Source organism: Schistocerca piceifrons, chromosome 2 (assembly GCF_021461385.2).
Source record: "Schistocerca piceifrons isolate TAMUIC-IGC-003096 chromosome 2, iqSchPice1.1, whole genome shotgun sequence".
Taxonomy (NCBI): domain Eukaryota; kingdom Metazoa; phylum Arthropoda; class Insecta; order Orthoptera; family Acrididae; genus Schistocerca; species Schistocerca piceifrons.
Window position 1 is genome coordinate 1089279286 of NC_060139.1, and position 23083 is coordinate 1089302368.

The window sequence follows — 23083 nt, forward strand, 5'->3', positions numbered from 1 at the left end:
AAATCTGAAATATGGTGATGTTCCTAGGAGCAAATATATTATTCAAATTAAAAAGTTTTGCAATCGACAAAGTTTCGTCAAAACTGTATTTAATAGTCTGCCTCTTACATAATTACTCTGTTACATATCATCAATCTGTAAGTGAAATAAAATTAAGAAGAAGTATTATCAAAAACCAATTACAAGTTAAAAACATTTAAAACGGAAGCTGCTGTCAGTTAACACAAACCTCGGTTTCGGGGAGAGGGAAAATTGTTAAGGCACCAGAGAAACCTCATCTTTTGCAAATATTCTATGTTCCATGGGAAAGTGACCTCCTGTTTGAAGGTACAAGATGGTGAACGACTGACGAAGTATGGCTAAACTGTACACGCGTTATGTAAGTAGTGGTGAAAATATACAGAATTTCACTTTTCAAAAAACTCTGTAACTAAAGAATTAACAGTATTCTAAAAATAGCCTTAATATGCTATACAGTACTTAAATGTTTACAACTCGTAATAGTTACAAACCATGCACGACACTCAAGCGCATGTGTCACACCAACAAACAACAGTAGGAAACTCCAAAAACTGCTTGTGGTGGTCTGTAGTGCGGCTTCCTTCATAAGGTTCTAGAATCAAGCAATAGACTGTAACGCCGACCAGAAAACATCATCTGTTCCTAGGTACGCTACCCTCCAGGTACAACACACTCCCCTACAGACTAAATAACATCGGGAAAGGGCCACAACCTTGTCTCAGTTCCATCTCAACTACAGTTTCCCCTCCATATTCTTCGACTCTGTAACTGCACTCTGCCCAAGTTGTAAACATTCTTGACTCCCTGCATTTTATCGCTGCAACCTTAAAAATTCCAAGACAATACAGTCCAAACAACATTGTCAAAAGCTTCCTCAAAATCTATAAGTACTATAAACGCAGATTAGTTTACTCAGCTTGAGCGGTAAGGGGCGATCTGTAGAACTTCTTAGCCAAAATCACCTGTAAACGATCTATGCTGTAGATTAACAGTTTCAGCATGCCTGTTTACCATCTTCAGATGCGTGAATTCATTCATAAATATCAAATCATACAGAGATAAAATTATGTGTATAATAGCAGGTGTATTTTAATAGCAAAACCCTGTTACAACATATCTGTATAAAAGGTAATTGCATGTCTCCCATACCACATATACAAGTACACATCATCTAAGTGTTATAACTATGTGAATTAAGGATGTTATCCACTATCAATATATTTATGTCAATGTTGTATTCGTAGTCATTATTTAGGTTGTCATCCGCAGTATTACACTACATGGTGTAGCTGCAGAGTTGTAGCTGAAGGATGTACGATGGTTTAAATGGTAGACAGTATTCCTGGTCATTATTTAGGTTGTCATCCGCAGTATTACACTACATGTTGTAGCTACATAGGTGTAGCTGAAGGATGTACGATGGGTTGGATGGTAGACAGTTGAGAAGAATGCCTGCGACGTGTGAGGGCAGACAGAGACTGGAGCAACACTTGTTCAGTTTACCCCCTTCCGCTGTTTTATTGGCCTTCCGAAAAATATTGTTAGTCATATTGTGTGTCAATGTCAAACGGTTACGGTCTCACGTTTTCTTTCAGGTTTGCATTGACGGCTCCGCTGCCTAAGGGGATAATTCAAATCAAACGTGAATGCAGAGGTGGCATCTACATTGAAAGACAGAAACAAACGCGAAAGACCCTCCATTGACGATACTTTAACTGAATAAAATGAATCGTGTGCCATTGCAGTAGCTGCTTAGACAGTAGCAATTTCATCACTTATTGTTACAGTAGATACTTGTAACAGGCACACAAATGGAGAATTTGACTGATAAAATTTCGGAAGTACCTATGCACTAAAAACATGTGACAGTTTAATACATTCGCTCGAACCACCTCGTGTCTGTCATTTCACATAGCTGCTTTCACGAAACTCTTTTTTAGAACAGGTCCTTTCTTCCCAGCTACGGACTAGACATGGTTGTTAACATAATGATGTAGGTAGTAAGGAATTGGTGGTCTTGTGACATTGGTTGCGTCTTGGAGACAATGAAACTGCAGCAGTAGAGAATCTTGGGGTATACCTGAATGGCTGGACAACGAGAATTGAAATAGAGATGATGTCATTAGGCGGATGTACTCGGTTGCAACCACAAACAAGTTGACACTGAAAAGAATTCAGAAAGCCCTATCCCATGCTAGACTTCTTCTTCATTCAGCAATTGGAAGTTCGGGTCCCAACAGTTGTTATCCTGTTGTTGAGGGGTGGCGTGTTTGACTAGTATTCAAAGTGATTAAATCGTCCGGGGTTCGGGGTTTGAACCTCGAAAGTTCTTAAATTTTGAAAAAAAAAATCATGAGCAATGGCGACCTAAGACCTTCGGCATAACAAGTCACACTCCTGCAAAGGCCTTGTCAGAGATGGCGGAGGAGCAGACAGATGTTCATGACACTCTCCTGCTCTTAGGGTGGAACACTACCGATAAAAGGTGGAATAATCAGCAATGTTTAACGGTATGAGGATGCAGAGGCAAATGGAAACCATTGCCTTAAGGACTGGAATGTGTATCTGCTGGTTATATGGCCTGTAACTGCAAAAGTTTCATGATGATCTCTCCGTTCGCAAAAGATTCCGCACTAGTCCCACATTGGGATCCCAGGGAGGCGACTGCTAAGGGAAGGTTGACCATGACAGCAGACTGAACAATCAACAAAAGGAGAATGTTCTAGGAATCGGTGTGTGGATTGTCAGAAACTTGAACAGGTAGGGAAGCTAGAAAATATGAAAAGGGAAACGATTACGCTCAGTACAGATATAGGGGGGTGCAGTGAAGTGTAATGAAAAGAAGACACTGATTTCTGCTCAGAAAAGTATCGAACAATATCTACATCACCAGAATGTGTTATGACGGGAATAGAATTCCTGATGAATAGTAAGGTAGCGCAGAGAGTGACTTACAATGAACAGTTTGAATCAACAGCAAAACAAAACCGAAAACAATAGCTCGGGTATAAAATGGCTCTGAGCACTATGGGACTTAACATCTGAGGTCATCAGTCCCCTAGACTTAGAACTACTTAAATCTAACTAACCTAAAGACATCACACACATCCATGCCCGAGGCAGGATTCGAACCTGCGACCGTAGCAGCCACGTGGTTCCGGACTGAAGCGCCTAGAACCGCACGGGCACTGCGGCCGGCCACAAGAGACATACTTCAGCTGATTGACGAAAGACGGAAGTACAATAGTGTTCAGGGAAATTCAGGAATACAGAAATGACATAAATAGGAGGAGCAGGGAAGTAAGGCGTAATGGCTGCACGAAAAATGTGAACAAATCAAAAGAGAAGTGACTGTCGGAAGTACTGAATCAGCATAGAGAAAAATCAAAACATCCGTTTCTGAAATTAAAGGCAAGGGCAGTAACACTGACAGTGCAATGGTAATCCCACTGTACAACACGGAGGAGAATTCAGATAGTTGGAAGGAGTGCACTAAGGATCTCCAAGAGGGGGAGCAATTGTCTGACAACGTGACTGAAGGAGAAACGCGAGTCCACAGGAAAGAGATGGGGGCCCCATTATAAGAATCAGAATATGGAAATCCTTTGGAAGCTTTAAGATCGAAGGGGTTAGATAACATTCTGTCGGAATTTATAAAATAATTGAGAGAAGTGGCAACAATTCGACTATTCATGTTGCTGTGTAGAGTGTAAGAGGCTTTTAATACACCATCAGATTGTCGCAAAAACGTCGCCCACACAATTCTGAAGGTAGCAAAATCCGACAAGTGCTGAATTATCGTACAAGCAACTTGATAACTCATGCGTCCAAGTTGATTACGGGAGTAATATACAGAAGAATGGTAAATAAAATTGAGGATGTGTTACATTTCGATCAGTTTGGCTTTAGGGAAGGTAAAGGCACCAGAGAGGCAATTCTGACGTTGAGGTTGATAATGGAAGCAAGACTGAAGAAAAATCAAGACACGTTCATATCATATGTCGACATAGAAAAAGCATTCGACAATGCATAATAGCGCAACATGTTCGAAACTTCGAAAAAATATGGATAAGCTATAGGAAAAGACGGGTAATATATAACTCGTACATGAGACTAGAGGGAAGACTGAGGAAGGAAGACCAAGGACGAAGTGGTCGGATTATAAAGGGTGTCACCCAGGGATGTAGTCTTTCGCTCCTACTGTTCAATCTATATGGGTCTCAAAGAATTAACAAAAAAAGAAAAATGTTGAAGTGTGTGTGTGAAATCTTATGGGACTTAACTGCTAAGGTCATGAGTCCCTAGGCCTACACACTGCTTAACCTAAATTATCCTAAGGACACACACACACACGCATGCCCGAGGGAGGACTCGAACCCCCTCCGGGACCAGCCGCACAGTCCATGACTGCAGCGCCCTAGATCGCTCAGCTAATCTCTCGCGTCAAAGAATTAACGACGGATATAAAAGAAAGGTTCGAGAGTGGGATTATGATACAAGGTGAATGATAAGAGTCGCTGATGACATTGCTATCGTCAGTGAAAGTTAAAAAAAACGGGATGAATTAATACAGAATATGGATTTACAGTACATCTAAGGAAGACGAAAGTAATGAAAGGTAGCAGAAATGAGAATACATAGAAACTTCACGTCAGAAGTGGGGAATACGAGGTAGCTAAAGTTAAGGAATTCTGTTACGTAGGCAGCGAAATAACCTACGGTGGACGGAGCAAGGACATCAAAAGCATACTAGAACTGGCAAATGGGGCATCCCTGACCAAGAGAAATCTGCCAGTATGAAACACAACAGACCTTAATTGGAGGAAAAAAATTTCTGTATGGTACTGAAACATGACCGTGGGAAAACCGGGACAGAATTGAATCTAACCATTTTAGATGCGGTGCTACAGAAGAATGTAGAATATTGGGTGGACTGAGGAGTTTCTTCGCAGAATCGGTGAGGAAAGAATATATTGAAAATACTGACAAGAGGAATGGTTCAAATGGCTCTAAGCACTATGGGACTTAACATCTGAGGTCATCAGTCCCCTAGACCTAAAACTACTTAGACCTAACTAACCTAAGGACATCACACACATCCATGCCCGAGGCAGGATTCGAACCTGCGACCGTAGCGGTCGCGTGGTTCCAGACTGAAGCGCCTAGAATCGCTCTGCCACCGCGGCAGGCGACAAGAGAAAGGGACAGGGTGATAAGGCACGTGGTAAGACATGAGGGATTAGATTCCATGGTACTAGAGGGAGACGTAGAGGATAAAAACTGTAAAGCCAGCCGAAGTGGTCGTGCGGTTAAAGGCGCTGCAGTCTGGAACCGCAAGACCGCTACGGTCGCAGGTTCGAATCCTGCCTCCGGCATGGATGTGTGTGATGTCCTTAGGTTAGTTAGGTTTAACTAGTACTAAGTTCTAGGGGACTAATGACCTCAGCAGTTGAGTCCCATAGTGCCCAGAGCCATTTGAACCAAAAACTGTAAAGGACGACGTAGATAGGGATAAATGCAGGAAATAATTTAGGAGATAGGTTGCAAGTGCTTCTCCGAAATAAATCGCTTGGCACTGAAAGGCAGCATCAAACCAGTCAAAAGACTAAAAAAAAAAAGTGACAGTAAAGCAGTTAGGACTGTGTTGCGTATGCCGTTCGATGATTGTGCAGATGTCTTTCCTGCGACATAAGGTGTTAGGACGTCAGTGTACTTGAACGTAGACGGACCAGCGGGATACGGACCTTTTGCGCTTCTTAGATGTGGGCGTGGCGACGCCGCCGCCGGCACCAGCGGCGCCGACCAGGGCGGTGCAGGCGACGGGGGGCGGCTGGCGCGCGCTGGCCGCCACGTAGACGCCGGAGAAGACGGACATGCGGCGGCCCGCCGACGCCTGGTGGTGGCGCCGCAGCAGAAGGTACACCGACACGCTCTTCACGATGGCCGCCCGCACCTGCGGCACATCGCACCAGTCACCATCCAGGCTGAAACCTGCCAGCCTCGAAGCGCTCGCCGCTGGTCACCCAACAAGGGGCAGCACTGACTGGCTCCCCATTTATGGGATGGGAAACTTTGTTGCCAGATATCATTTTCCTAAAGTAGTACGAAACGATTTATGAAACAATTCATTACAAGGTTTCTGAGTGCCGTTAAGTGTGAAGTAGGTGAAGTTAAGAAACTGAGCTTGATGGAAGCAAAATAACACATGACGTACCAAGCAACGAGGACATGAGATGCGGATCACCACAAGGAGAGAACATTTTCCCGGTCAAGAGACGTCTGTCAGTATCAAACATCGGCCTTAAGCTGAGGAACAAATTTCTGAAAACGCACGCTCGTACAGCTAAGTACGATAGTTAATCACTTAGTGTGGGAGAACCGGGACAGAAGAAAATACAAGGAGCGTTCAAAAAGTATGCAACACATTTTCAGCTTCGTTTGAAAAACTACGTAATTTGTTACGGGACATTGTGGAATAATCCAGCTTCAGTCCCTAAAATTTTATGAAGTTGCGATTGGCAGCGGCGCTATACGTAGCCTTGAAACTGGCGCCTGTAATGCAAGTTCGTTTCGAGCAGTCACTTGTCAGAGAGTTTCTTTTGCTGGAAAACCAGAGCATCGCAGATATTCGTAGGTATTCATAGGCGCTTGCGGAAATCTAAGGAGACCTGACAGTGTGTAGAAGCACGGTGCGTTGTCGGGCGAGGGGTATGTCATCATCGCAACTATGTCACCCAAAGCTGTCCGATCCGGGGCGTAGCAGCCGGTCACACTCAGCTTGACTCATGCAGTGTTGGAACGAGCGGACACTACCATTCAAGGTGATGGACAGACTACAGACACCTCGCTGCTGATCTGGACGTGTCTGCTGGTGGTGCTTGCACATCGTCCGCCAGTTGGGGAACTCAAAGTGGGGCGCCCACTGGATTCCTCGGTAAAGTCATAGCGACGGTCTTCTGGGATTTTGAAGGGGTTATTCTGTTTGATACCATCCCTCGTGGTGCAACGATCAGCTCTGAAGTGTACTGTGCTACTCACAGGATACTGAAGAAACGGTATCAGCGTGTCCGTCACCACAAAAATGCAAACCAGCTTCTCGTTCTCCATGACAACGCAAGACTTCACACAAGCCTGCGCACCCGAAAAGATTCCACAAATCTCTATTGGACTGTTCTGTCTTATCCACCTCGCAGCCCGGACTTCGAATCCTCTGTTTAGCCCAATGAAGGATGCACTCCGCCTGGTTGACGGGGAGGTTACTGATGCACCAAGATGTTCGCTTTGACGTCGACCAGTGGAGCGCTACCAAGCGAGCACAAGGACCCGTCCAGTAAGGTGGTGTAAGGCCATGGTATTGAACGTAGATTTTGTTAAAAATAGGGTTTTGTAGCCAGAAGAGTGGGGAATAAAATGGTATAATGGAATTCTGAAGCAAACCAACCCGCTTTCGGAAAAAATGTGTTACATAGTGAACATCCCTCATAGAAGTGTTTGAGATGTGGGGCTATACGAAATTGTTGAAACTAGGTGGGCTGATAAAGAATGGTAAGGTTCTCAACAGTATTGGCAAAGAATGAAACATATGGAAAACGCTGATAAGAAGAAGGAGCAGGATGGTAGCTCATGTGTCAGCTAAGATGTCGTGGAATAACTTCATTGGTACTAGAGGAAGCTGCTGAGATTGGATACATGCAACAAATAATTCGAGGACAGTTAGTGCAAGTGCTACTCTCTCGAACCAATCAGAAGACTGATGACATAAAATTCAAGACAAAATATTTTGAGACTGTTAAAAGAAGTGCTTAGTGTATAAGTTTTGAAATCGTAAACTGCTCGTCCGAATCTCACTAGTTGTAACTTTTTTCTTGTTTTTGTTTGAATTCTCTATTTATTATCTGACTCCTGTTCTAAGATTCGAAGAGCACGATAGGGCACAGCCGTTCTCTATCCCCGATGTTATTCAATCTGTACGTTGAACCATCAGCAGATTACACGTATGGCAAAACTGGAAAGGCAATTAAATTTCAAGAAGACAGACTAAAATCTTCGAAGTTGGCGACTAACACCGTAATTCTATCAGACACGGCAAATGAGCTGGAAGAGCACCTCAACGGAATGGATAGTGTCCCGAAGACAACTTATAACAATGTTTTGACCAGACGAAACTAGAATCGTCCAGCGACCACTGTGGGTTCTTTGAGTGCTATGGGACGTGGTTCATTTTTTAACAACAGATAAAATATTAGTTTACTTTATTACATGAATGAATAGCAAGATATATTTAATTTGACACTATAGAATATTTACAACAGTCATCGACTATGAAACCATCACTTGATGCATACAATCACAAACTCGAAGTACAATGTTCAGAATTAACTAAAGTATATATTCATATAAAACTCCACAAACACTACTCCATCACGACGTTGTTGACTGCTCAAGCAGAGGTCACAAACCGAGACTGAGCTCTTGCATGTGCGGCACTATATTGACGTCAGTGTGAGGGCGCTGCTTTGCTGAGAGGGAGGTGAGGTCTCCTGGAGCGCCCCCCTTACGTCATTGCAGTTTGCAGCGAACCCTCGCTATTATCTCTGGAATCGATTCGCGTTTCCGACTGTATTTGGCCACCGAGATCTCCGGACGATACCACAAACGTGAATATAGAAAAAAGTAAAACATGGGTGTTGAAAAGTAGTTACCTTAAAGCAGACCACGGTGAAAGAAACAGGTTAGGAAGTGAGACCCTAAACATACGAGGTGAGTCCTGTTATTTGTATTGTAAAGTAACTGATGACAGCCGAAATAGAATGGGTATTATTTTCGTGATGTAGGGAAGTGCAAGGGGTAAAAACTGCAGAGGGAGACGTAGACAAGAATACAGTAAGCAGCTTCAAATGGACGTAGTTTTCAATAGTTACCCAGAGCTGAAGATGCTTGCGCAGGATAGAGTAGCGTAGTGAACTGCATCGAACCAGCCTCTGAATAGAACACCACAACAACAGCAACACTCATTTTGAAATGGATGCTAAACGACGAATACTGAGTCATAATTTTTGGATAAAAACCTGAATTTTTCATTTTTAACTGCCAATCATAGGTAAACCGATTAGAATTCGATACAGTCATGCTAAACGGCTTATTATTAATGAAAAGAAGCTTATATACATAAATAATAGAGTTCACTCTCTATAAAGAGAAATGCATTTGATTTTCTGTTTCATTTTCTATTTGATATTTCGCTCTTTCATATCGAATTCTTATTATTGTGAATATTCGCATTTTCTTGCAGTTAGTAATTTAAAATAAAATTACGTTATTTTAATTAGAAAATTATGATTCAGTTTTTTCGAATTAATATTTTCATTTGTTAATAACTAAAGCACTTAAATAAGAGTGCAAAAAAGTCTGTCACCGGGAAGAGACGAGTTGTTGGACTCGTACGATCACTAGACTTCGACGTTACACACTGAGTTCGAAATGATTTTTACTTAAGAGCGCTAAGTAAACATTACTTTCAGAGGCGTTTTCTTTCGAATTACGTCGTACTGCATTAGGAAATTTAATCCTGTAACTGTCAAGAAAACGAAGTATTTACGCTTCCCCTGTAGGCTAGATACAAAACAAATACGGCCGCGCTTAACTAATATTGCATACCGATAGATACTTCTCTTTTTGGCGAAGAGTTCTCGGGCTTCCAGCCGGATGGCGATGTCTTCAAACTGCGCCAGAAGATGGTGAGTATGTCACTCGTCGAAACGTCGCAATTTGAAGACATCGCCACCCAGCTGGAAGCCCGAGAACTCTTCACCAGCTGTATACGCCGGGAAAGCATACATTCACACTTCTCTTTTTGTTTCTGTCAGTCGTTTAAGGACGCACACAAAAGACAAGACCCATCAATCATGGCCTGGCACAAATATGGCATCCATCTCATGCAAATAGTATGATGTTTGGAAAGTAAGACCATTTACGTGGTTCGCTGCCTGCTTCATTCGGAGATTCAGCTCAGGACTCTGCAAGCGTTAATGGTAGGGTTAAAAGGTGGTAGCCTTTACATGTCTCTTAGCCTGTGGTTTCCACACCCCACACACCATTTGATGTTCTTATGCTACGGCTAAACGAGCGCGGTTTTCACGCTCGTTTAAACCGAATTCGAAAAACGGTCAGGGTAGGCCCTAGGGTTCTTTTGTCTGCGCTGACATTTGCAGTGCGCACTTACTATAAGTATCAATTATGAGCGAAATTTCGTTAGATAAGAATGCCTTGTACAGGGTGTCCCACACCGACCTCCCTCATTTCGAGGACCCAGAAGAGAAAAACCACAGTAGATACGGCAATGACAAATGCACCACAATATAGAGCGTCTCAAAGACTTTATATTCCCGCGTAAGAAATGCCACGTTTCGTCGCCAGAGTGCAGCATGGTCGCATGGAGTGAAAATAGCGCACAGCAGTAGTGTGGTTTGCAGAAGCAAAATCGCTGATTACTGCGCAAATAAATTATCGTCGTGTGTATGAATGTGACCCACCTGATGTGAAAACAATTAAGGAATGGTATAGGAAGTTTCTGGCAACAGGAAGTGTTCTGAAACATTCTGACGATGCACGTTGCGGAGTTTCAGAAGAGACAGTGGAGGACATCAGACAAACGTTTCTCAGAAGCCAACATAAGTCAATTCGTCAAGCATCTAGGCCTGTATAGACCAGAAACCATCTAGACTATGGTCTCAGAAACTAATTGATATAAACTGGAACTGTTGGTGGTACAAGAGACTCACAAAGAGGATGAATACACAGTATTCTATGGCGGATGTGTAAGATAAACATGAATTTGGCACTGGTTTTGTAATACACAACAAAGCAGCAAATTCGGTGAAGGAATTCAAAGCTGTTAACAAGAGAATATCCTACACAGTACTTGGAAACCAGGTGTCAGACATCACATTCATCATTGTTCATGTAACTGACGATAAAACAGATGAAGAAAAGGAAGAGTTCTATGACCAACTAGAACAAACAATAGAGAGCACACCAGCCAGAAATATCAGGATAGTTCTGGGAGATTTTAATGGAAAAGCAGAAAAAGAGGAATTCTACATACCAACTATAGGAAGGTACAGTTTGCATGATGAGACCAATGAGAACAGCCAGAGGATAATCAACTTAGCTATCTCAAAGAACCTGTGAGTAAGTTCGACTTACTTCAAACACAAGATTACACATAAGGGAACATGATGCTCACCAGATGGAAGAACCACCAACCAGATAGATCACATCTTGGTTGACTACCGCTATAGCCATAGAGTCATGGACGGCAGGTCATATAGAAGAGCACACTGTGTATCGGACCACTTCCTCATTGTATGCAGGCGTTAACTCATGTGCACCTACATGCATAAGAGGAAAGGGACATTAGAAACTGCTTTGAATGATGAGAAACTACGAGAAAATGCCATTAACGAGCAATATGCTATAGAAATCAAAAACCGTTTTGAGGTCCTAGAGACCATGGAACCAAGAGAGAACGTGGAGGAGAGGTGGAAAGAAATAAAGTCCACGGTAGGAAGTGTAGCGGAAGATATATTGGAATGAAAGAAGATAATAAACAAGAGGAAATAGTTCAACGAGACATGCGAGAAGGCTACAGAAAGGAGATGGAAGATGAGGGAGAAGTAGCTAGCTGACAGGGAGGATGAGCAGAAAAGGGAACATTTTATCAACATCAGAAGGGAGACAAAGCGAATCTAAGAGCAGATAAGGGAAGATATCTAACAAGTTTGCCAGAACAAGTTGAGGCAGAGAGCGAAAACAAGAACACAATACATAAAAAATCGGAAACGCGGAATTCAGAGTACAATTTTTTTTCATTAGAGATAAGAATGGCAAATTGATAAATGACAAGGAACGAATTGTAGAAAGGTGGAAAGAATACTTCTCAGAACTGTTCAGTCGCCCAGACCCAGATGAGATATTACCTCCAAAAACTACAGAGGAAAGGAAAGATGAAGAAGAATGGGAAGTTAGTGAAGAAGACGTGAAGATCGCAATCAAAGGACTTAGAAACAACAAAGCCCCAGGAGAGGACAGAATACCATCAGAATTAATCAAGGAGCTTACACGTAGAGATACATTAACTGATGCAGTTGATATGGGAGAAGGAGACACTGTCAGAAGAATGGAAATTGGCTATAATATGCCCAATATACAAGAAAGGAAGCAAAATGGAACGCAGTAACTGCAGCTGAATCAGCTTGTTGAATGTAATGTATAAGGTGCTGGCCATCATTATCCTCAGAATATTGCAACCATTCATAGAGAACAAAGGAGTGCCAAGCTGGCTTTCGACCAAACTGATCGACAATAGATCACATTTTCACACTAAGGCAATTGTTTGAAAAACGCTGGGAATATGATAGATATCTAATACCTGTTCGTTGATTTTCAACGTGCATATGGCAGCATCCACAGGAATAGCCTACATAATGCAATGCTTGACTTCAGAATCCCTGAGAAGTTAGTGAGAATGGTGTAAGCTTTTATGGAAGGGTCAAAGGCAGCAGTACGTTTCCGAGGAGCCACATCAGAAAAACACTGGACTCGCATTCGGGAGGACGACGGTTCAATCCCGGGTCCGGCCATCCTGATTTAGGTTTTCCGTGATTTCCCTCAATCACTCCAGGCAAATGCCGGGATGGTTACTCTGAAAGGGCACGGCCGACTTCCTTCCCCATCCTTCCCTAATCCGATGAGACCGATGACCTCGCTGTCTGGTCTCCGTCCCCAAACAACCCAACCAACCCAAACATCAGAAACATTCGAGATTGAGACAGGCCTCAGACAAGAGGATGCTCTCTCATGTGTTCTGTCATCTTAGAGAAAGTAATAAAAGAGCGTAGGCTACAGGAGTGGGCTGCAGTAGAGATTGACGGTAACTTCTACTGCATCGCATATGCAGATGACATAGTACTACTAAGTGAATCAAAGCACGAGTTGAAAGGAATGTACCAGAAAATGCAAAATTACGCACAGAAGGTAGGGCTCAAAGTGAATCGAGACAAAACAGAGTTCATGCAATTAAGAAGAAGACAATAGCAGGAAGAATTTCTTAAGATGAATGGCAAGAGGTTCAAAACAGTACACCAGTTCAAATACTTGGGATCTTGGTTTACCACGGACAACAACATAAAAATGGATATCAAGGAAAGAATAGCAGTGGGAATGAAATGCATGCATTCCCTCTGAGAGACGCTCGGCTCTAAATCGATCTCAGTGAACACTAAGAAGTAGAAGTATGGTTCAAAAACATAAAACATGACTAAGCGAGAAAAGGAAAAAACTATTAATATTTGAAAGAAGAGTAATGAGGAAGATATGGGGACCAATTTTAGGTAATGGAAAATGGAGGAGGAGGAGGAGGAGGAAAAACGGGGAAATCTACCTTCTGGTGCGACAACCAGCTACGCTACAGAAGGTAAAGAGCAAAAGAATACAATGGGTGGGCCATGTCATGGCAACTTGATGTACCTCGAATAACATTGCATCGTGTAGTTCACCAGCATCTTCATATGTGTGCTTACAAAGTGCAACATCTGACGCCGAACGACAAATCACGCCGACAAAAATTTGCTGCGGATATGCTGCAGAGTATTGATATGGGTGCCAGCTTCCTGGAAAGATGATTATTCGCAGATGTGGCAACCTTTCATCTATCAGGAAGGGTTAATGGGCATAATGTTCGGATTTGGGGTTCGCAAAATCCGGACGTTGTCATTGAACATATTCGTGATAGCCCTGAACTAAACTGGGCTAATGCAAGACAGGACTGTTGGACCGTTCTTCTTTGCGGAACAAACAGTGAATGGGTCAGTGTATCTGGACAGACTTTGTACACTAAGATACAAGACTTGCAATCCAACATCATTTTTCAACAAGATGGAGCTCCGCCGCATTGGTCAACGGCTGTTCGCAAGTTCCTTGATAAGAAATGTCCCAATCGCAACATCGGAGGCGGAGGACCCATTGCCTGGCCACCACGTTCACGGGACATTACACCGCTTGATTTCTTCATGTGGGGATTCGTGACGGACCGCGTCTATGCGACCAAAGTAGACGATATTCCTATGTTGCGACATCGTATCACTAATACGATTGCAACAATAACAGAGGAAATGTTACAAAGAACTTGCCAAGAAATTTAATATTGACTCGATATTCTTCGTGCTACAAATGGTTCACATGTAGAGATGTACTGATGATAAATAAATAAATTCTTTGAGATGCTCTACAATGTAGTGAATTTTTCATTGTCGTATCTACTGTAGTTTTCGTTTCCTGGGTGTTTGAAATCAGGGAGGTTTTAGTGGGACACCCTGTACTGTGTGTTGTGGTAGTTGTCATCTGGCGCCGGTTAATCTATAAACACGCGTGCCTTTTTTTAGTTCATGATCGCTCTTTACATAGAGGTTCGCCACTAATTCAGTGGAAACAGCTATAATTCACTAATATTTGCCAGTGCTATTGTACATTACAGTAAGGACAACAGGACAATGCAGCCCTTCACACACGGAAAACATCACGAATAGCTTGCAAAAAACGCATTTGATAATGTGAATAATTATAAGGAAAGCGTCAATGATTGAAATAAAGATTTATAGTTAGCTAGGGACTGAGAATTCGAAGTGTTCTATGCCTTTTGAGTTTCTTCTCGGACGACCTACAATTACTGGTGTTGTTAGAGACACATGCACATTCATATGGCAGATCCTGAAAAGAAACACATGAAACCACTGAGAACAGGAGAGCGGAAGAATATCAGCGACTGGTAGGAGAAGACAGAAGACTACTCATTATGTGGCACCCATAGGTGGAAAACACGTAAGAGTAGTTACAGCTGGAGATCAGGCAGCGAATACTATAGCTGCAAGTACTTTTTAGTTGTACTAATGACCATAGCAGACAGTAATTACTGTTTTAGATTCACAGACGTAGGAACATTTAGTCATCAAGGAGATTGCAATGTATTCTAACTAACTCAATTGGGCAAAACGTTTAGAAAAAACTTTGAATTTGACAGATGCAGCACCTTACCGAACAATCTTTGAGGACTGGAAAGCCCTTGCGTGTCTGTGGCTGATGAGCAATGACTGATAACTTAATGAAACCAAAGGCTGCAAAACCATGGTTAGTAATACGACTCTGCTCAGCGAGGGATACACGGCTGTTCTCCAATAACAGGCACCAGCTTACTTCAGTGTAAGTATGCCTGCAGTTCGTCTCGAACCTATGAGGAGACACTGAGTCTAAACGAAATTGAGGTAAAATATTAGTTTTAGAAACAATAGCTACTGTGACGTCAATGTAAATTAGAGCTACTCGACGAGTAACAGCTATAAAAGTGAACCACTACGATGAAAACATAGTAAAAGAGACATAGCACATTTGTTCCTAACCCAGCTAACAAACTCACAGGAGGGTAGCTACTGCAGCCTTGGCGTGCTACGATTGTTAATGTGACGGAAACGGATAAGCGCCACAGAAAATACAAAATGTAGTCCAGGAGAAAGCAAATAAATACGCACTGCCGATGCTAAAACAGTGGTAACGACAGTCACTGCTAATCACCTTTTACTGAAGCATAGTGGGCAAAGCAGGGCTTCGAATCCCACACAATCATTTTTATTAATATTAATTCATTACAAGAATGTTAAAGCAGTGAATTCAAAAGTAGTGGATAACCTGTGATGCCCTGATAGGGTTAACCGTTATAAATAGTAGTTGTGGCCTCAGGAACTCTTCCATGTTTAAGTAAAATGAATTGTTTTAATTGAATCAACTGTGGGGTCTTGGTGAAACATTGTAAATTAACTACACAGACACTGTTTTTGGCCTTGTTTCACAATTTTATTATTAATGTTATTCCACAACCTAGGTTTCGGGTTATAAGCCCATTTCCAAGTGCACTACTAATTCCCAAATATGATGATGCACAGATAAACATGACGACACGGCAAAGATAATCATCTCAACTTCTTGAGGTATCGATCCATATCTTAATGTACAGTTACGAAAATGATTATGTTTTAAAAAAGTAGGTACATTATTACACATTCAGCATTCACACTACAATGACGGGAATAAACTTATGCACCCCGTAGAACTTTTTAACTCCGATAGACTAGGACCCAAAGTTTTGCTCCTATCCTGGGATTGTGATCTCATCTAAAAGAGGTGGATAACTAAAGTGGGTTTGCGCGTTTAATAATAGATGTGGCGATATCACACGGTTTGGTAACCGTGATAGCGTTACGGAGATGTTTAATAAACTCAAGTGGCAGACTCTGCAAGAGAGGCGCTCTGCATCGCGGTGTAGCTTGCTCGCCAGGTTTCGAGAGGGTGCGTTTCTGGATGAGGTATCGAATATATTGCTTCCCCCTACTTATACCTCCCGAGGAGATCACGAATGTAAAATTAGAGAGATTAGAGCGCGCACGGAGGCTTTCAGACAGTCGTTCTTCCCGCGAACCATACGCGACTGGATCAGGAAAGGGAGGTAATGACAGTGGCACGTAAAGTGCCCTCCGCCACACACCGTTGGGTGGCTTGCGGAGTATCAATGTAGATGTAGATGTCCTTAACTTTCTAAAATTTCTAATTGGTAGAGTTTGGCTCCCTTTTCCTCTGTGTGTAGGACTTATACACCAATTGTGTATTTGTGGTTATTGTTCAGGCAATGTTCTGCAAAGGCTGAATCAGGCCTCTTGAACCTACAGGCTCTGTGGTGTTCTTCAAGCCTGCAACAGATTGACCTTCCTGTCTGTCCAGTGTAGCAAGACAACACTCATAGCATGTCATAGCATTGCACAAGAAATTACCTGTTGCCTGAGGGACATAGAAAAACACAGAGAAACCCTTTGCCTTCAAGATGTTATTTTTTCTGCACCATTTCTTTTCCAGTTTGTCTGTGTTTTTTACTAGGTACAACAGGGACCTGCCTTGCTTCTTCATCTTTTTACCTAAAATTTTATCAGTGGTGTTGGGGTCAAAAAATGGTTCAAATGGCTCTGAGCACTATGGGACTTAACATCTGAGGTCATCAGTCCCCTAGACTTAGAACTACTTAAACCTAACTAACCTATGGACACCACACACATCCATGCTCGAGGCAGGATTAGAACCTGCGACCGTAGCAGCCGCGTGGTTCCGGACTGAAGAGCCTAGAACCGCTCGGCCACAGCAGCCGGCTGTTGGGGTCAAATTCATTATTTGTATCTATTGTTTTAATTTTGTTAAGTTCCTGGTCAAAGCCTTCTTGGAACATAGAGATTGAAAGGAGTATTGATTAACACTTGATTTAAACATCTCGAAAGCAAATGTTTATAATTGAATTCGGCACATATGTTTGTAGAGCTACAAAACCTGGGAGACAAGAAAAACCGAAATCTAATGTTGAAACATTTGAGATAGCGTGCTTGAGATGCTAGCTTTCAGTGTAGTTGAAACTCATCATACATGAATTCAACGAACAGGTTTACTCATTGCCACATCGTTTCATTCTGTATTTTTAATAAGTTAATACATAGAGAAACCGTATTTTGTATTTTTTCCACACCCTATTTAAACTCTTAGACAGGCACAGTCGAAAAACAGATGGCTGAAATATGTAATGATGAACGATACGTGGTACTACATACCAAGTAGATTGATTTTCGTACCTTATCGCACGGGACTGTCGAAGATGCCGAGTATGCCTTCGCTATCTGGTAAACACCATCCTCACGTTTACATGTAAATAGTCGAGTCCTCCACACAGCAAGTATTATTCAAAAATACTGCCGATTCTGTATCAGTAGCCAGAGATTTTCGTACAGGAGCGCCAAATACAGCAAAAGCATTAATTCAGGACTATAGAAATCTGGCATATCGCGAGAAAAATAACGTAACACAATGCACTCCGTTTTATGGAATTATTTGTGAGCTTGAAGAACTATGATCGATTCGACGAATTAACAGCATTTAACAAAATTAAATACAAAATTGATATTTATTCAGAAATTTAGCGTAACTGACATCTAGAAATTTAGCGCATGATCATGAAAGTTGGATTGTCTGTTTCGTAAGAAGGTTTTGCATTATGGAGAACAGATCAGTAAATTCCGGAAACTGCAGCGGTATTTTGAATAAATGATTGTAGGTTACAGCAGTTATTATCGATTGTAGTGGTATTAGGGTTTTAACTGATTTTTCTGGAAAATAGGTAAACAAACGCCATACTCTGCGAAGGCAATACTGTTCGTTGTCAGCAATACGTACAATTAATATCACGTAACAACTGTGAAATTCCTATCGGTTGGTCGCATATGAATGCTGCCCTGTATTTCATCAACTTTCTTCTCTGATTTTTGGCAGTTCGATACGAGAGAAAGTTATAAATTCGTTATTTCCAGCAGAATAAATATTCGTACGGTGTGAAACAGATTTATGAATATTTCTCTCTTTGTTAATACATGCATTCCTAGGTGTAATTATATATATATATATATATATATATATATATATATATATATATATATATATATGTGTGTGTGTGTGTGTGTGTGTGTGTGTGTAAGTGAGTGAGAGAGAGAGAGAGAGAGAAAGAGAAGGGGGAGAAAGACAGAGAGAGTGAGAGAGGGAGACGGAGGGAGGGATGGAAGGAGGGAAGGAGAGGGAGAGCGGGGTTGAAGAGGGAGAGCTTTGTCAATCCTATTTTCCTCCTTAGGTTTTCGAAGAACTTCACATCAAAAAGTTTGATGTATCAGACTAATTCGTTATTTGTTGCTTAAAAGGTTGCTATCACAGTAAGAAAGACTGAGTCATTCGGTATAAAGGAAAGAAAAAATACATGAATATGGAGATTATATTGACCCAAACGTGCACCAAAGGTAATAAAACTAACAGATAATCCAATGAAACTGAATTTGTCATAGGAGTGTACAGTGAATGTTTCTGCTAGTAACCAGGTCTGGGAAATAATCAAGTATTTTATGAGTGCAATGCCTAAACTCACGGTCCTAGATGGAAACAAAAAAACAAAGTTAATGAACTTAATCTGATTAAACTGAATTTTTTAAGAAATAACGTTGTCGTAAGACTGTACGACGAACGTTTCTTGTAGATACCAAAGTTCTGTAAATAACCGAACAATCAGTTTAATAAGTCATGGATGCAAAATACTAACACGAATTCTTTACAGACGAATGGAGAAACTGGTAGAAGCTGACCTCGGGGAAGATCAGTTTGGATTCCGTAGAAATATTGGAACACTGGAGGCATTACTGACCCTACGACTTATCTTAGAAGCTACATTAAGGAAAGACAAACCAACGTCTCTAGCATGACTGGAATACTCTCTTTCAAATTCTGAAGGTGGCAGAGGTAAAATACAGGGAGCGAAAGGTTATTTGTACAGAAACCAGATGGCAGTTATAAGAGTCCAGGGACAGGAAAGGGAAGCAGTGGTTGGGAAAGGAGTGAGACAGGGCTGTAGCCTCTCCCGGATGTTATTCAATCTGTATATTGAGCAAGGAGTGAAGGATACAAAAGAAAAATTCGGAATAGGTATTAAAATCCATGGAGAAGGAATAAAAACTTTGAGGTTCGCCGATGACATTGTAATTCTGTCAGAGACAGCAAAGGACTTGGAAGAGCAGTTGAACGGAATGGACAGTGTCTTGAAAGGAGCATATAAGATGAACATCAACAAAAGAAAAACGAGGATAATGGAATGTAGGTATTGAATAGGACTGGAGAGAAGAGAGGTTTGTGGCACAACTTGATTAGAAGAAGGGATCGGTTGGTAGGACATGTCCTGAGGCATCAAGGGATCACAAATTTAGTATTGGAGGGCAGCGTGGAGGGTAAAAATCGTAGAGGGAGACCAAGAGATGAATACACTAAACAGATACAGAAGGATGTAGGTTGCAGTAGGTACTGGGAGATGAAGAAGCTTGCACAGGATAGAGTAGCATAGAGAGCTGCATCAAACCAGTCTCCGGAATGAAGACCACAACAACAACCTTATGTATGTCATAAAGCCACAGTGCTCCAATGTGCTGTCAGTTGCTTGAATCGTGGAGCTGTCGAAACACTAACAAAGTACACGGGTCGGCCAACATGTGTGGCTGTGACTATCTTGGGAGAGGGGCAGTTGCTCTTATTAGGCCCTGTATGGGTGTGCCCTTGGATCGCACGACATTCTTATGTGTCCTGTATGGAATCTGACAGCAAGCATATAGTTTAAAGAATTCCACCAATTTACCTAAGACAATGAATCTCGCAGAACCCACGTAGCCTTCAAAGCCTTCCCTAGGTGCGTTCTAAGAATCTGAATCCAAAACGTATTTTTTCCACTTTAACATGTCTCATCCAGCCCGCTTCTTCGGCCAACACCTTTTCATGTAATTATTTGCTCCATAATACAAAACAGAAAAAAATAGCGTCAAATGATACAAAATATGTGAACTGAACATAACCACACTCGCCTTCCTTAAACTGGCAATGAAACACTCCACCCAAAAAAGAAAACGTTTTGCATATTCTACGAAAATGCGCAAAACCTGAACACCATTCACAGATTAGTACATCAGTCTGCTCAGGCTGTTGCCTATAAGGTAGTACGATGAGCGATCTACACTGCTGGCCATCCTAACGCAGCACCAAGAAGGACCGAGGGTATCACACCTTAATTGATTTGGGAGATTACATGTTGTACAAAGAACAAATAATTGAAAATACAGCGCCGTACCAAGTGATGTAGATGGTGTTGGTGGCACTGCTGGCTATAGCGTCTGCTGGACGCCTGAGCATTGTATCAAAGAGGCTCTGCGTCTGTTGTTGAGGTGCAGCAGTCCACGCTTCTTCCACATGTTGCCGGAGTTGATCTGGTATCTCGCGTGCCAGTCGTTCCACAGTTATCGACCAGACGTTCTCGAAAGGCGAGAGCTCGGATGAACAGGAAGGCCAAGGCAGAAATATAATCCGATTGGTGACAAAGAATTGAACCTGCGTGCCACTTATGGTCGCGCGCTACCCTGCTGTAACGTGGCCGCCGGGAAGCTCCGAATCTATGGAAGGTCAACAGGCTAGAACATTTCAGAGACGTAACGCTAGCTGGTCAGTGTAGCGTCAGTGCCTACTAGGAGGAGTGAAAGTGGAATTCAATACCACCCTAAACAATAATACTGGGTACAGGGTCAGTATACCTATGAATGACTCAACAGTTCAACTGTCTCTCACCAAGGTGTAAGCAGACTCTAATCCGACCATCGTTGTGGTGTAGGCAAAATTGGAATTCGTCGGTACAAACAATGTCGCTCCGATCGGTTGACCATGTCTGTTGTTCATCGCATTATTACCGGCGCAGCGCGGTGTAGCCGCGCGGTCTAAGGGAGCCTTGCCACGGTTCGCGGAGCTCCCCCCGTCGGAGGTTCGAGTCCTCCCTCGGGCATGGGTGTGTGTGTTGTCCTTAGCCTACGTAAGTTAGCTTAAGTAGTGTGTAAGCCTAGGGACCGATGACCTCAGAAGTTTGGCCCTATAGGAATGTACCGTAAATTAAAAGAAAAAAGAAAAGAAGCGTAAACACCTTGGCGTTGATTCAGTGGTAAACGCAACTACAGACGCCTTGTGACAGTCAACTCTGCTACAAACGATGACTACTGGGGTACACACGGACACTGCTTGTAGATCAACAAATCGAATTTGTTTTGAAGTGGCAGGGCGATTAATCATTGCCATGCACACATATAGCCTGTCATCAAGCGTTGTGGGTCATCGAGATGTCCGCCGTTCCATCCAGCGACTACAGATCCGCATTACAGTCGCTTGGTTCCGTCCGACACGATCACCGATTTCTCTAAAGGATAACCCGCAATCCCTATGGGGAACTATTGTTCCTGGGTGGAACACCGAAACGTGCTCGAAAGTCTCTCGCTGTCTACGTTTTGGCGTACTGAAGTGCTTAAGCAAACAACCCGCTCCTAAGAAGAAACGAAATGAAATAAAATGAAATAATAGTGTGGAATTGATGGCCGGGAGGGCCCTTTGGGGGAAGTTTGGCCTCCGAGTGCACGTCTTATTTCAGGTGGCGCCGCATTGGATGACTTGCGCGTCGGTGATGATGAAAGGGTGATTAGGACAGCACAACACCCAGTCTACGAAAGGAGATAATCTCCTACCCAGTCGGGAATCGTAACCGGGCTCGCTACATGATAGGCAAACACGTTAGCTCTCAGCTAACCGCGCGGAGACGAGTAGAGAATTTCAGTACGTCCACATGGCGGTCTGTTCTCCCTTTACATAGCGCTTGCAGGTGGGCGCCTGCTCTGATATGCTAATCACGTGCACCCCTCACCACGTTGCATCTTGGGTACACAGCAGTGTATGATCGTGGAACACGTGATGAGCATGTGGCCAAACCTTCCAGCCATTACTGTCGACAGATGAATCCTAATGGTGCTGCTGCTTCTTTATGCAAAGAGCTCCTAATATGATCTCACAAAGGCTGAGTTTACCGCCCGCTGGAGGCCTGAAAAAAATTGAATGGGTTGCGAGAATCGAAATCACGTCCTACAGCTGCAGTAAAAACCACTCGACCAAGCGGGTGGTCTATGTAAATACTACTTATGTAATATGTAAGTCCAGTGCATGCATACTAATGTAATATGTAAGTCTGCTAGATCCAGTGCATGCGTATGTCTTATGAAACCGAAGGTCTACCAAAATTGGCCACTTCGGTTTTATGTCCCTCAAGACGTCAATACAACTTCCGCTCCCCCTCCTCCCCCCCCCCCCCCTCCCAACTCAAACTTCTATCCATCGTATTTTGCGAAAAACACGCTGCTTTTTCCGAGTTCTGAACCTCTTCCCAAGAGGATACCATCGCCGTTTATGACAGTAGCCGACATAACTACAAATAAGGTGATTTTTACTTTAGTCACAGTCCTTCCCATTAACGAAATGAATCAAATTCGCTGAAATGGAACGAATGCATGTATGGGGACAAAGTAAACGAAGAAGCAGCGAT

The 23083-nt window shown here is 42.6% G+C and overlaps 1 protein-coding gene across 1 annotated transcript in view; it reads right to left on the minus strand.

Moving 5' to 3' along the window:
• LOC124776148 (PDF receptor-like) overlaps positions 1–23083 on the minus strand; it is a 397145-nt gene that overhangs the window by 24837 nt on the left and 349225 nt on the right. Inside the window, exon 13 of the mRNA XM_047250985.1 lies at positions 5766–5974. Coding sequence (XP_047106941.1) covers positions 5766–5974 — 209 coding nt within the window. The remainder of the gene's footprint in view (positions 1–5765; positions 5975–23083) is intronic.